At 40.5% G+C, this 14,368-nt stretch overlaps 1 protein-coding gene across 1 annotated transcript in view; it reads left to right on the top strand.

Annotated features, from left to right (window-relative positions):
- SLC7A11 (solute carrier family 7 member 11) overlaps positions 1 to 14,368 on the top strand; it is a 75,107-nt gene that overhangs the window by 29,642 nt on the left and 31,097 nt on the right. Inside the window, exon 6 of the mRNA XM_039540630.1 lies at positions 1,915 to 1,959. Within this exon, the coding sequence (XP_039396564.1) occupies positions 1,915 to 1,959 (45 nt within the window). The remainder of the gene's footprint in view (positions 1 to 1,914; positions 1,960 to 14,368) is intronic.

The raw sequence follows: 14,368 nt of genomic DNA, 5'->3' as shown, positions 1-14,368 counted from the left end.
AGTTTAAAAAGTACTGCAATGCACAGACAGGGTTTATTTTGAGAACTGTTTGAAAGCCTTTTTTCCCCTTTACACACTGCTCACAGGCACTAAAACACTTTGCCTTATACAAAGGACAAGGCATGAATGATAAGGGTTTGGGTTTTTTTGGAGGTGGGAGGGATGGCAATGAGTTGAGTCAGATATTTGAATTCTCTGCCAGCCTGTAACTCCCCTTTTGTACAAGGGCATTACAAACATACACAGTGAATTACCGAACAAAACACATTCAGTTGTGTGGGGGGCACCCTAGAGAATCCACAGATTCAGAAAATAGAGCTGGTATTTTGAAAGCCAAAAGAAATCTTCCTGATTATATGAAATCTCTCTCTCCCACCCACCCCTTCCCTCTCTCATTTACCTGTGAAATGGACTCTGGCTTAAAATACTTCCCTTAATGATCATTTTTGTTTTATTGGTACTTTGAAAACTCCTTGTTTGGACATTACTCACTCTTGAGGCTGTAAAATAGGTTTTAATAATATTATCTTTATACCTTTTAGACCTAGTTACCTCCCTTTCCCAACCAAAACACTGAGCTCCTCAAAATTTACATTTAAAATAAAAGGAATCACTTTTTGCCTTTCCTTTTCCAGCTACTGACTGTTAATCCTAGATCTTTATTTGCCATTTACAGAAACAGAACTAACTTTTGCCAGTGCTTCTTCCAAGCTACCTCTCTCTTTGCCACTAGCTCAAACTGATTGCTTTAGAGCAGAACAGACCAGAGCACTATGAGGTATGTCACACAGTAGCCTTGCTCTGTTAGTCACATGTGGCTAATTTAATCCAATAAAATAACAGCGAAGAAGCAGGGCAAAATTTGGTGTTGTGACCCAGGTTATTGGTGGAATTTAATACCTGCCCTAAGAGGCAGTAGTAAAATGAAGAATAAGGATGTTTTATTGGCTATGTCTGGAGTTTTATCCTGCATAGAGCAGGAGCAGAGTATTGTGTATATAAGTGGTGGGTGAAAAGTGAGAAGCAGGACAAAGAATGTAGAGAAACACAGTCTTATGTTACTGAGAGGACTGCTGCCTGGCCACCAAATTATTTCTGTCTAGTAGTTGGAATGAGATTTAAGAGATGAGCACGTAGCTAAATGCCTTATTAGGCATAAATCAACATTCTTACCTTACTCCCCCTTCCCTTTTTTACTCTGTGCACTTGCAAGTTAGGGAACAATTACTCAAGAAGTTTGAGACTTACTACTGCTCAGTGTATAGGACTATGCCTGCTGCATAGCCTTATGTATGCAGATACAAAGCTTTGTTGGCTCTTACACTGGAGTGCAATGGCCTCATTGATCATGCAGTGGTCAGTGTCATGGCTTGCAGGATTAATGACCTTGGTCGCTGGCTATATATATGACATTAACTACAACTTCCAGTATTGGCTAAAATCTAAGATGGATTCTTTTGAAGTTGCTTCTATTCTGGTTGCTCCAAAGGTCTGGTCAAGGTCACTGATATAACGTTTACAAGACATTCTGTCAAATGCAAGCTTAAGACTAGGGCCTAAAACTGAGATTTGTGTGGTTTGAGGGGGATTTTTGGCCACATTTTTTTCAGTATGTGAGCTTGGGAAAAAGCCCTAAGTGCAATGTCATTCCACATTGGCATTGTGTAGGGTTTTGTCTGGTGTCCTGTTCTCTTTGATAACTAGCAAGCCAACTTTTCTTCCAAAATGGAAGGAAGACGGAAGGATAAGTAGGTGTGATTTCATCCCTTGGTATAATTGCAAAGGTAACTCTCTGTAAAGAAACTGATAATGGACAGGTCTGTTTATTGAATTAAAAACATCTACATGACTGTTGGAAAATTAATCTAGGATGAAAATGCATTAAAGTTTTGTAATTTTCCTCTTATTTTCTAGGTTTTACCTCAATTTTGTAACTGAAGAAGTGGAAAATCCTGAGAAGTAGGTACCTTATTTTCCCCCTTTCATTTTTAAAATGATCATAACACTAAAATGCTGTAGAAAAAGCAGTGATCCCTGGAAACTCTGCATGCTGGTCAGATTGCTTTTTCCAGCAGATCTGGTATCTATTTTAACTGCTGTTGCTTGAAGATTTGTTCTTTCTGGCCTTTGGTGACCTTATTGTGCATTCTACTTTTATATGCAGAGAAAGCAGAAGAGTAAGTAGATCTCCAGAGTTCTGAATCTCACCTTCAGGATACGAATAACTCCCAATGGTTTCATTCAGTGCAAGTTACTTGTGTCCTGCTGGGGAGAATCAGGCCCAAGAATGTATATTATGTGGCAATTTTTCTGTTTTTTTAAATAGTGATCTAAACAGCTAATTCTACAGTTCAGCACAAAATAACTTGATTTAGTCACACAGGGCACATCTACGGAGCAAGTGGCAACCCATTGCCGTGAGTCTGAAAGCTCACGTCTACAGATTTGGGCTTGTGGGACTCATGCTATGACAACTACAAATAGCTGTGTAGACATTTGGGCTTGGGTTGGAGCTCAGGCTCTGAAGACTAGGGAAGGAGGTGGGCTTCAGCCTCCAGCTTGAGCCACAATTTCTACACAGCTCTTTTTAGCGCTGTAGTCTGAGCTCCACAGCCTGAGTTTGTAGACCCAGGATCTGAGACTTGTAGGGTTATCTCTGTAAATGTTATCCACGGAGTAACACAACGAGCAACATGAGCGTGTGTCAGTCTTTCACAACCAATATGAGCTTGTAGCGCTGGTCACCAGTAAAAAAAGTTATGGATTTCCTTTTGATTCTTATTGATTGTCTGCCCCTAATAATTACAAATGAATATTCTCCTTAAAGAAAAAATGGCTAGATTTTGAAAACAAGTAATTTGGCTTCTGAGCTGCGAAAGCCTGGGTACCGCTATGTAAAGATGGTAAAACGGACTCTTGTGGGCTGTAGGCGCCTGTGTATCTGTATATACATATGCATCAGTACAGTATAATCTTGTGAGAAAAAAGGAGAGATATCTACATTTCTTTTGGTGGGGGAAAAGAACCTTTTTTCTAGCAGTTTTTTTTGTTTTGTTTATTTGTTATTAGTCTTATTGCTTATGTTCAAGTATCTGGAATGCTGTAGTAAGTCCTGGGGAGATGGATTAGTGGGCAGAGTGCAGGTGAGGTAGTCAAGGATTTGTATTAGATAGTATTCCTCTCCTGGATCTGTAAGTTATATGGCTATTATCAATATATATAAGGTGTTATTTTACAAATGTGCATGTGGACGCACACACAAATCCCACCAGACTTTCCATATAGTTAAATCTCTTTGAGAACTTGCACACTGAAGAATATATTGTAATTAAGCAATGTTACTAATTATTTTTGTTATGGATAATTTTGTGACTGTCCTGCTTCTGATTAGGTCAGCACAAGTTTTTTGCCATTGGGTTAAATGAGTGAGAGGTACTATACATTTCTCAGCATATTGCCTCTCTGCTGGTTAGAACATAAGGGACACTATTCTTTCTTTAAAAGTACAAATAAAAATAATATTACATCCCACAGAATATATATATAGTGGGCTAGATCCTTATCTGCCCCTGAGATCTACTCAGTACCACTTGGGAAGAGGAGAACGTAAAGGTGGCTTTAAGGTAGGGTGACCAGATGTTCTGATTTTATAGAGACAGTCCCGATTTTGGGGTCTTTTTCTTATATAAGTTCCTATTACTTCCCACCCCCTGTCCTGATTTTTCACATTTGCTGTCTGGTCACCCTACTTTAAGACTGCCCCAGGTATACCCCCTTTCTCATGGGAACATCCAGTCAAGGATTCCCCTTAGGTATGGAGAATCTTTAGAGAGCTGGTTAAACTGGTATTGTAGCTGCTTTGCACAGCTGGAGCAGATCAAAGAATTGTGGAGATATGTATTGTTTCAGAACTCTGATAGTCCAGCTGATTTGATGTGTCCATTAAAAGATAGTTTCAGAAAAAGGGGCTCAGCTTTACATGTGTTGGGTTGCTTCCTCCATGCTACAAAGCTGCAGAAGCGTCAGTTTATCACTCTTCCTATTCAGGGTGCTGTTTGCATGGGAGATAAAGGAAGGTGCCCTGTGTTTACTGTGCATCTGAGGGCACATTCTCCACATGAATGTAGAAGTATATAGGAAAAAGACGATTTTTTTTTATTTGGTTGCTGCATGAAGGATTGTAAAGATGCTGTTTGCTGTTAACCATACTGAAAAGAATTCTGCATCTGAAATTTCTCCAGAGCTAGAGTAGAAAGATACCATTGCCTGGCTATTGTGGCCAAAAAAAAAAAAAGGCTTTTGAAGATAGCTTTGACTAATATTAATAGGGGCTGACTCAACTGCCACTGAAATAATGGAAGTGTTTCCATTGACTTCAATGACCATTGAGTCTCAGGCCCCTAAACAGCAGCTGGTGACAGACATTTATCAGGCCATGTTGTTGTTTATAAATTCTTTGAGCTGTGATGCTGACATTGCTTAGAATGCTTTCCATCAGTGTTACGTTAAAGATTACACATAGTACAGCAGTGTTGGAGTGGTATTACACGGTAGGATTTAAACAAAAACTAGGGGTGTTGCCTTAAGCAGGTTAACATTTGTAACTCCTCCAGGTGTGTAATTTGTAATATATTTGTAAATGGCAGTAGATACAAATTACTTCAGGAGCAAGGGAGTTTGCAGTGATTCCTTCTGTGTTGTGATGTGCCAAAGTAAATGTTTGCTTTAGAATCAGTCACAGTTGTACATTTCTAGGTGTGGCACAGCATATAAAACAACTGGCAGCTGGTACTTGGGTGAATGATCAGCTGATACTCAGTGTCAACCAGCCTTCTGCCAACCTGCAACAAAATGTGCCTAAACTGTTATGTGGCGAATATAACTAATTACATCACTAGGAATAGGGAGATGTTAGAGCACCTACAGTCCTTGCAACAAAGCTATCAAATGCCCACATTTAGTGCATAGTGCCCTTTTCACGGGCTCATCCTCTGAATCCCTCTCCACATCTGCATTATTGGGACCAATACTTCAGAGTCCATGCTAAAGAACACCGGGAGATGCAGACAGCTGCTTGATTGTTTTCTAGATTGTAAACTCTTCAGGGCATAGATTACCTTGTCTTCTGTGTCATGTATAGCATCAGAAACATTATTGGGGTGTATCAAATATATTAGAAAATTGTATGTAATAATTAAAAAATACTCCAAAAAGTGCCACCCCACAACTCTACCAGCTGGGAACGGTGTGTGTAGGAGACAGTCTGCAATTGATTGTGTTTGGTTAGGCCACTGCACCCACACAATCCCGCTTAAAGTCAGGAGGAATTTGTGCCTGGGCACAGCCGTCTGCACTCAGGCAACAAATTGCAGGATCAGGACCTTAAACAGGTTAAATCTTCTGAGCCTGAGGCACTCAGAGGCCAAGTTGGTGTAAAAACCTAGACAGACAGAAGTGACAGAGAATACACAGATACTGAATGGCGGGGGGAGGAGGGAAGATACTTGAAGCTATAGAAGACACAGTGGAAGAGAAAAGAAACCGAAAGAAAGCGAATGATAAAACTGAAAATACTATTGGCCTTGGGATGGAGGAGGAGGATTGAGTCCCACTTCAGACATGATATATACCCCCTAATTTTGCTTTGACAAGTGCATTAATATGTCACAATTTAAAGATTTAAGGGTAGGTGTGTTTTTTATTTCCTACTGAAACTCTATTAATTACCTTTTTCTCAAGCCTGGAGTTTCAAACTTTAATTGTTGTAAGCACAAGTGTAAAGAGCAAAGCCCCTAATGTGCTGATGGGCAGGGGCGGCTCTAGACCCCAGCGCGCCAAGCAGGCGCGTGGGGCGGCCGTTTCCCGGGGGGCGGCATTTGGCTCCGGTGGAGCTCCCGCCGGCATGCCTGCGGAGGTCCGCTCGTCCCGGGCTCCGGTGGACCTGCCGCAGGAGCTCAATCGGAGCCGCGGGAAGAGGGGACCCGCCGCGGGACCGGGGAAGGGCGGCGCAGCGCTCCGCGCTGCTTGGGGCAGCCTACTGTCTAGAGCCGCCCCTGCTGATGGGACCTGAAGAAACACGGAGGTTAATGATAGCTTCATGCAGACTCTGAGGTCACAGTGTTCAGCTCATTAACTATGCATTTTTTTAATAACTTGAAATTTTGTTAACCAAGAATATTTGAAATTGCAATGAAATCCATTCTTTTTCTGCAGTGTAAAATTAACTTCCATGTATATGTGCTGGGTCAATAAGGATTATTATTCAAGATAAAAATATTTGAATAACCCTAAAAGTAAAACTTGGTTAAAAATTACATCATGCAATCATGCCATCTGCAGCGGTGATCTCTTCATTTTTCATACATGATAATAAGGATCAGGCCTTGTCAGGACTGAAAAACCAGTTAATGAGCAAACACCAGTACTCTGAAAGCAAGCAAGCTTGTTACTTTAAAAATGACAGAGGAAGCAGTATCACAAAGTAAATTTAGAGGACTGGAAATTGCGCACATTGAACCTTCAGACTCATCTCATATATAGTCTTTAGGTTTATTCTGTGCTTTGTGCTAACTTATACCTCCTCATAGCCTTTGGCCAAGACCTTAACTACAGATCCATCCCTTCATTACCTCTCTTCAGCATGGAACAGATTTCAGGATCAGGACCCTAGTTTGTAAAGAATGTTTAGGAGCCCTTGGGATGAAAGATGTTATAGAAATTATCAGTATATATTTGCATTAGAGTTGTGCCTTGAGGGCCCAATCAAGATCAGATCAGATCCCCACTGTATCAGGTACTGCACAAACAGAGAGTAGGAGATTGTCCCTGTTCAGAATTGTTGATAGTTTAAAGCCCCAATCCTGCTGAACCTGCACTGATCACAGTACAAGATTAGAGTATAAATAGTAAAGACAGAAGAAAGTATTATTCTCATTTTATAGATGAGAAGCTGACTCAGAGTCATTAACGACTTGCTCAGGGTCAAACTGGAAGTCTGTGGTGGAGCTGAAAATTAAATCCAGATCTCCTGAGTCACAATCTAGTTTTAACAACAAAACCATCCTTTCTCTCTGGAAATATAAGTGGTTGTTGTTACTATTGTTATAATTATTATATTTTAAAAAACAAATCTACTGTAATATTAGCAGCATCAAATGATGAAGAAAAGAAGACATCTGTTTAGTGTCCTGATGTCTAACAATATGTGATACCTGAAGTTGGTAAAATATCTGGAAGCATATATATTAGGAAACATCTATACTCTAAGGCACAATTAGCCATTGTGATTAATTATATTTGGCATAATTCTTTTTTAAAGGTTCATTTTCTTGCAAATATTCTGCTTCTGTTTGTAATATAACATTGGTTCAACATAGGCAATCTATCATTGTTTAAAAAGTTACACAGTGCAAGGAATGTATTATTGAGATGTATAGTGTTTGTAAGTCTGCTCTCAGATTGATAAATCATGTCTTGTGCTGTGGAAAAGCCAAGAAATGAATTGCTTTGCTATGACCTTGGGGTCTGAGATTAGTCAGTTTGTCTATTAGACTTTTCCAGTGGTCTTTTCACTTCATTTATTCCTTCTTTTCTAAGGAGCCAAGAAGCAGTAGACTTATAGCAAGTTACCAAGGCTTGATATCATCAGTCATTTTGGAAAAGCAGGGTACCAAAATGCTTTGTATAATCTTGGTTTTGTATTGGGTTTAAATAATTTGAGTGTCATGTTTAATTAATATATTGTCTGTCCAATTTATATTAATTAACACTTGAATGTCACACCTAGCATCAATGAAAACTGAAAGGGGAAACCCTGTCCTGGAAATTTTTAAAAAATGTCTGAGTATGATATGGACACAGATGAATGAAACGAGAGAGGCCTCAAAAAATGTGTGTGTTAAATTACAACATGTGGGTGGTTTGTGGCCTTTTAATCTTTGACGTGGCAAATGTGATGCACCAAAATGTCAATGTAAGTCAGTAACTTTAACTTTAATCATGCTGTCACCAACAATTCAACACTCTTGGTGGTTTGTCGTCAGCGGGGTTCAAACTCAGAAGTTCTGGATCTAAAAGTATGAGTCTCTACTACTTGAGCTAGAATATTCTGCTCTGTTACTGCAAAGCTGTAGCAGATCCATTAACCTCTCTCTCTGACGTAACTGCAAGTGAGAGAGAGAGAGAGAGAGAGAAACAACACCACTGTGTAAGTCTGGGTTACATTGAGCACCCACAATTCCCACTGACTTCAATGTGAGTTGTTCATGCGCAGCATCTATGAAAATGAGGTACCTAAAATGGAGTTTTTCAATTTAAAAATGTTGGCGTTAAGCTCTTTATTCCTCAGTTTACAGATCTGTGAAATGGGGATAATATCTTACTTTATGTAGGTTTTAAAAGGTTTAGAGCCTGATTTGAAGCCCATTGGCTCAATCTCTTAAAGCATTAATGTTTGTAACGTGCTTTGATGAAAAATGAATAGTAGTACAAAGCATTATATTTATAAACTAGCTGCTACTTCTAGGTTTGAAAAGTCTGGATTTTGAAACATTGTGTTCAAATACTTTATCCAGTTTATTCACAAGGAGAAGGCTCCTCCTTTATGCACTTTAAGGCCCTGATCCTACAAAGAATTCTGTTCAGTGATGTAAGTTGCGTGACTCAGTCCATATAGCCACATGTGAGAATCTTTGCAGGATTGGGTCATAGGACAGTGGGGCTGGCTGATATGGATGCAATTTTCTTTTCCAGTAAAATGCAGCAGAATTATTCTCAAACCGCAGTTAGGCAGCTCTATTTCCCCCCCCCCCCCTTTGGAAGCTTGTACCCAGATTAATATATCCTGCCTAAAGGGACACAGTTACTGTAGCTTGGGATCAAAATCCCTCTTGCAGTAGTCTGCTTCAGATATGCATAGAAGATATATTTGACTCCAAGTCAATTTGTTCATGTACGGCCAAAGTGCCAAATAAGTGGTGTAGAAATTATAGGATTATATTGTAATATTTTATCATGAGGTAATCAAAGGTGACATATATTAATCTTTCAAATGATTTACAAAGCCCATTTGCTGGTGTGAATGTATAAGGTGTCCGGCTACCCTCAAGTAAAAATTGAAGAGCAATTTTGTATTTTCCTTCATTTTTCCTCAGTATTCTTTTTTGTGTCTTGTGATATTTTTGTTTTTGAATCTTAATTCTTTATCTCAGAATCATTGTATATATTTTTAAAAATCAAGTATTTCTAAATCATGTCTTTCTCAAAATTATATTATTTCTAAAATTTCTCACAGAGCCCTAGAATGAATCCTACAAGGTGATCAGGACCTTAAACTCCCATCAACTTCTGCAGAACTTTGAGACGCTGCTCTTGATTCAATGCCCATTGAAGTACCTGGAAAGTCTCCAATTTACTTCAGTGAGCTTTGGATCAGATCCATAGTCTGCCGCATCACTAATTTCTTATATCTTCATTAAAGGGGCACTTCTGTGCTGAAAATGATACATAATAATCATATACTGAGCTAAGCTGCACCAAGAGCTCTGAACCGAGAGAGAGATTAAATTGTTGTTCAGGTACTTCCTGCCTTTCTGACTCCAGATGATAACCAGAGGTAGGACCTCTACCTCATTTGCTCCTACCAGAGATAGAAGGTGAAGTGGTGGTCTGCTGTTGTCTTTAAGATTACAATGCTATCTAATCCATGAACAGTCTGGAAAGTTGAAGTAATGGTTTCACAATCAAATTTTCATGTACCTGTAACTCATTAACTAGTAAGAGAATCTGCTGATCATGGTGAACAAAGCAGATTAATTTAACAGGTGGAATTTCCTGCCTAGAAAGTAAACGTTGGTTTTTTGCTCCTGATGAAGCCTCTGAAAATGCATACAACTAAATGACAATTCAGTCATGGACTAAGTGTGTATCATGATTGCATGAGGCGGGAGAGTTGGTTTGCCAGTCTGAGAATCTGTCTTGCTAAAATAGCTGGGGACTGTATGTGATGGCCAGTGGAGTCCTGTTGGTTTCTTTCTTGGGTTTGTCTTGCAGTAGGAGGCTTCTGGGTACACGTCTGGCTCTGTTGATCTGTTTCCTTATTTCCTCATGCGGGTATTGTAGTTTTGAGAATGCTTGGTGGAGATTTTGTAGGTGTTGATCTCTGTCTGAGGGGTTAGAGCAGATGCGGTTGTACCTCAGTGCTTGGCTGTAGACAATGGATCGTGTGGTGTGCCCGGGATGGAAGCTGGAGGCATGAAGGTAGGCATAGCGGTCGGTAGGTTTTCGGTATAGGGTGATGTTAATGTGACCATCGCTTATTTGCACCGTGGTGCCTAGGAAGTGGACCTCCCGTGTAGATTGGTCCAGGCTGAGGTTGATGGTGGGGTGGAAGCTGTTGAAATCGTGGTGGAATTTTTTCAGTCTCTCCTTCCCATGGTTTGCCAACTACAAAACCAGTTTCTCCTCCCTTGATTTTCACACCTCAGCTGCTAGAAGAGGGCCGCATCCTCCCTGACTGAACTAACCTCGTTATCTCTAGCCTGCTTCTTGCTTGCATATATATACCTGCCCCTGGAAATTTCCACTACATGCATCCGACGAAGTGGGTATTCACCCACGAAAGCTCATGCTCCAAAACATCTGTTAGTCTATAAGGTGCCACACGACTCTTTGCTGCTTTTACAGGTCCAGACTAACACGGCTACTTCTCTGATATTTGTTCTTGTTTAGGATTAAGAAAGCAGCTCATCAGAAAGGGACTTAAATTGAACCATTCTTTGAGGCTTTATTTTATCTGTCCTGGCTGAGCTATCTGCCCCCTGGCTTGAATATATATCGGTGGAATATTTCTCAGGTTCCATGCTCATCTAGGCAGATGAATAATTTTCTGATGAGAGTATCTGTTCCATTCTGTTGAGTCAATTGCCAACTGTTAAAAATGCCTTTCACACATGTGTAGCAGGGGGGATTAAGATGACCAGGCAGCCCAACTCTGAATAAGTTTTTTTTTTGTTTGTTTTTTTTGCATTTCAGACCTTTATTTTAAGAAAATCCATGTATTACAAAGAGTATACAAGAGTACACTGGTCTTACATGCATGCAAACATCTATCTTCCTGCAACAAGTCTCCTGTGACAAGGAGCTTTAAGGGTGTGGGGGGGTCTGAATTAGATTTCACAGAAACTCAGTTCTCTGAGAGAGGGGGATTCAGTATGGGCAATCAGTGACTTTGTCTTATTTTTCTAAAAGGCAACCAAAAGGCCATGTTAATCTATAGGATCATTTGAACCAAGAGTACAGTGGAACATGATTAATGTGCCAAACTGGACTAGGAGAACAGGGAGTGGGAACTTTTTCCCTAGCACCCAAGAACCTATTCCAGCAGGTGGGGCTACCTCAAATGTCATTAATTTTTAGAATGAACTTGTAAGGAGAATCCACAGCTTCCTGGAGGAGAGCAAAATCTTCCATGGCCTCTAGGAGGTGGATACTGAATCCCCCTCTCTCAGAGAACTGAGTTTCTGTGAAATCTAATTCAGCCCCCCCCCCCTTAAAGCTCGTTGTCAACAGAGACTTGCTGCAGGAAGATAGATGTTTGCATGCATGTAAGACCAGTGTGCTCTTGTATGCTCTTTGTAATACATGGATTTTCTTAAAATAAAGGTCTGAAATGCAAACAAACAAAGAGACAAAAAAACAACCATATTCAGAGTTAGGCTGCCTGGTCATCTTCATCCCCCTGCTATGCATATTTGCCCATTGCAGCTGACTAGGGCTCTCAGAATACTTTGTGGCCTGGCATAATGTGAGCTACGATACCTATTACCTACAACATGATAAATTAAGGATGCAAACTCAGCCCTCTAATTCTGGATTCCTTTGCTTTTATCTGTTTAATGCAAATCCTTGATATTAACCCTATATGGGACAAATCCTGCCCTCTGCTCTGTGGCTGTAGCAGAGCCCACTGCACTGAGCTGTTGCCAGTTTGGGAGAGGTCAAAGGCAGAATTTGGGGAGCACCATTTGTGTCATGCAGCTCAGCTCCTGTGGACCCAGAACATGTGTACAAAAAAGATTCTCCGGTTTGGAAAGCAATTCCTCTACCTCAGCTATTATGACATATACACATGATAGCCTTCAGATGGACTCATATCACTATGTGCAAGGAGAAAGCAGGGACAATGAATCACTATTTGAATGCCCCTGTTGTTTCTCCCCCGCGAGTAGAGTGCAGGCAGCATAAAGGCTACTGCAGCCTCAGGGCCACAGTACAGGCTGCAGTTCAGTGGAGGATGATTCTTCTTCCTTACTCCCATGAAAAACTCCAGCTGCTGGGTCTGTGCACTGCTTTCCAGGATTTGTCCTTTTGTGTGTATATTTAAATACTGCACATTTAGAAACTGATTGGCTCAATAATTATTAGTTCAAACTGTAACATCTGTGATGGTTAATGGCTTCTGCATGGCTTTTCTTTTTTCCTCCGTTTTTTCTCAGTTTTCCAAGTCATTTTTACAGCTGGTTGGGAAACATGCCTGTGCAGAGAGTCATTTCCCATACCATGGGAAATAGAAATTATCTCTAGTTGCATCTTAAGGCATTTGTAATCTCTGCCACAGGAGGCTGTTTTCCAAAAACCTATCTGACTTCTGAATTGGTTTTCTGAAAAGACAACCCACTAATACTTTAAAATCAGATGACTTTCTGGCCTTCTGTCTACTATATCCACTCCATTGTCTCTCTATTTTAATGTAAAAATTACAGAAGTGTGATGCTTTGTTTAGTAGATTGGCTGCCAGTAAGAGCTATGTGTGACAAAGACTTAGCTGATATGCCAATCAATGCATGTGTGTATCAGTCAGGATCGAGGCTGATCTAATCTGTGGTTTCTGTAAATGTTGCAGAGATATGGTTTAACATTGATTAGAACAACAGGGATGCCTCATAAAATTACAGTGAAATAGGCTAAATATGCCAATTCGCTATCAAATAGAAATGATAAGGTTGCTTCTACAATTATAATAGGGCAAAATGTCACAACCTTTGTGTGAGAAATCCATCCACACACAATAGTTCCATTGAAACATTAGTAAAGACTGTAGGATTGGATCCTTGGGTTCTGAAGACCTAACAAACAAAATCTTAGCTGACTTCTTTGATACAACTATTATTTTATAGTTAAAACTATTATTCCTGTAGAATAAGAGTCAGCATCAGGACCTACTGTGTGTGGACACATAAGGAGGAACAAAGGGAGTATGAGGGGATATCAAAAATAAATGTGATAGGCTCAGGGTTGCTTTTATCAATGTTGCTGTCATGTATTTACATCTGTAGATATGTGTATCCTAATAAAAAGAGAAGTTCCAGAATGGTTATTACTTTTTCACTCTCTACTAACTGACTGATGTAGGAGCCGATCATAAGTCATGTCAGTTTGTTAGACTTATGAGTTTGCACATTTTAGGAAAGCAATGCAGATGTTTTAAAAGGGTATAAGCACAGAAAGGCTGTTGGTTGTCTAACAAAAAAGAGGGGTAGGGCAAATGTAACTGGAAAAAAAGAACAGAAGAAAGGGACAAATGAATTGCTAGGGAGAAGGCCATGATATTGTACTGGCATAGGCCACGGTATGTGTTTCTATTTCTGTGGGGTACAGTAACCAGGCCCAGCCACTTCCCTTTTGCTTCCTCATGACCAAGGGGCACATTGTAGGCAGCCTGCATCAGTTTCCCCTCTTGGAATGCCCAGGCTTTTTTCTTGGCCAAAAATACCCCATATTGAGGACTAGGTTTATTAATATAACATAAATTGCACATAAAACTCAGAATACCAAAGTCCATGCGTGGTCCTCACATGGTTTGAGCATTGGCCTGCTAAACCCAGGGTTGTGAGTTCAGTCCTTGAGGGGGCCATTTAGGGAACTGGGGTAAAAAAAACTGTCTGGGGATTGGTCCTGCTTTGAGCAGGGGGTTGGACAAGATGACCTTCTGAGGTCCCTTCCAACCCTAATCTTCTATGATTCTATAACATAAGGTTTCTCTTCCTCCTCTTTTCAGGCTTTCCTGCCTGGGACCTTTGCAATTTCTCCCCTGCTTGGTCAGGGTCTGTCCCAGGCCCCTCTGCCTGAGACAACTCCCCTGGTCTCAGGGTTATCCCTGACAGAGCCTTTCCTCAGTCTGCCACAACTCCCCTCCCCTTCATTGCAACCTCCTGCTGCTTTTTATAGGATAATCACCTTACTGTCTCTCTCCCAGATGTGGCTCATTCTGTAATCAGGGTTAATGAGCCTCAGACTTCAAGGGGTGAGCCACTTTGTTACAGGTACTCTTGTCTACATTAGTGACTCCCAGTCTATTGGCTGTCAGCCA

The sequence above is a fragment of the Mauremys reevesii genome, linkage group 5 (assembly GCF_016161935.1).
Source record: "Mauremys reevesii isolate NIE-2019 linkage group 5, ASM1616193v1, whole genome shotgun sequence".
NCBI classification, from domain to species: Eukaryota; Metazoa; Chordata; order Testudines; family Geoemydidae; genus Mauremys; species Mauremys reevesii.
This window is presented reverse-complemented; position numbering and strand designations above follow the sequence as displayed.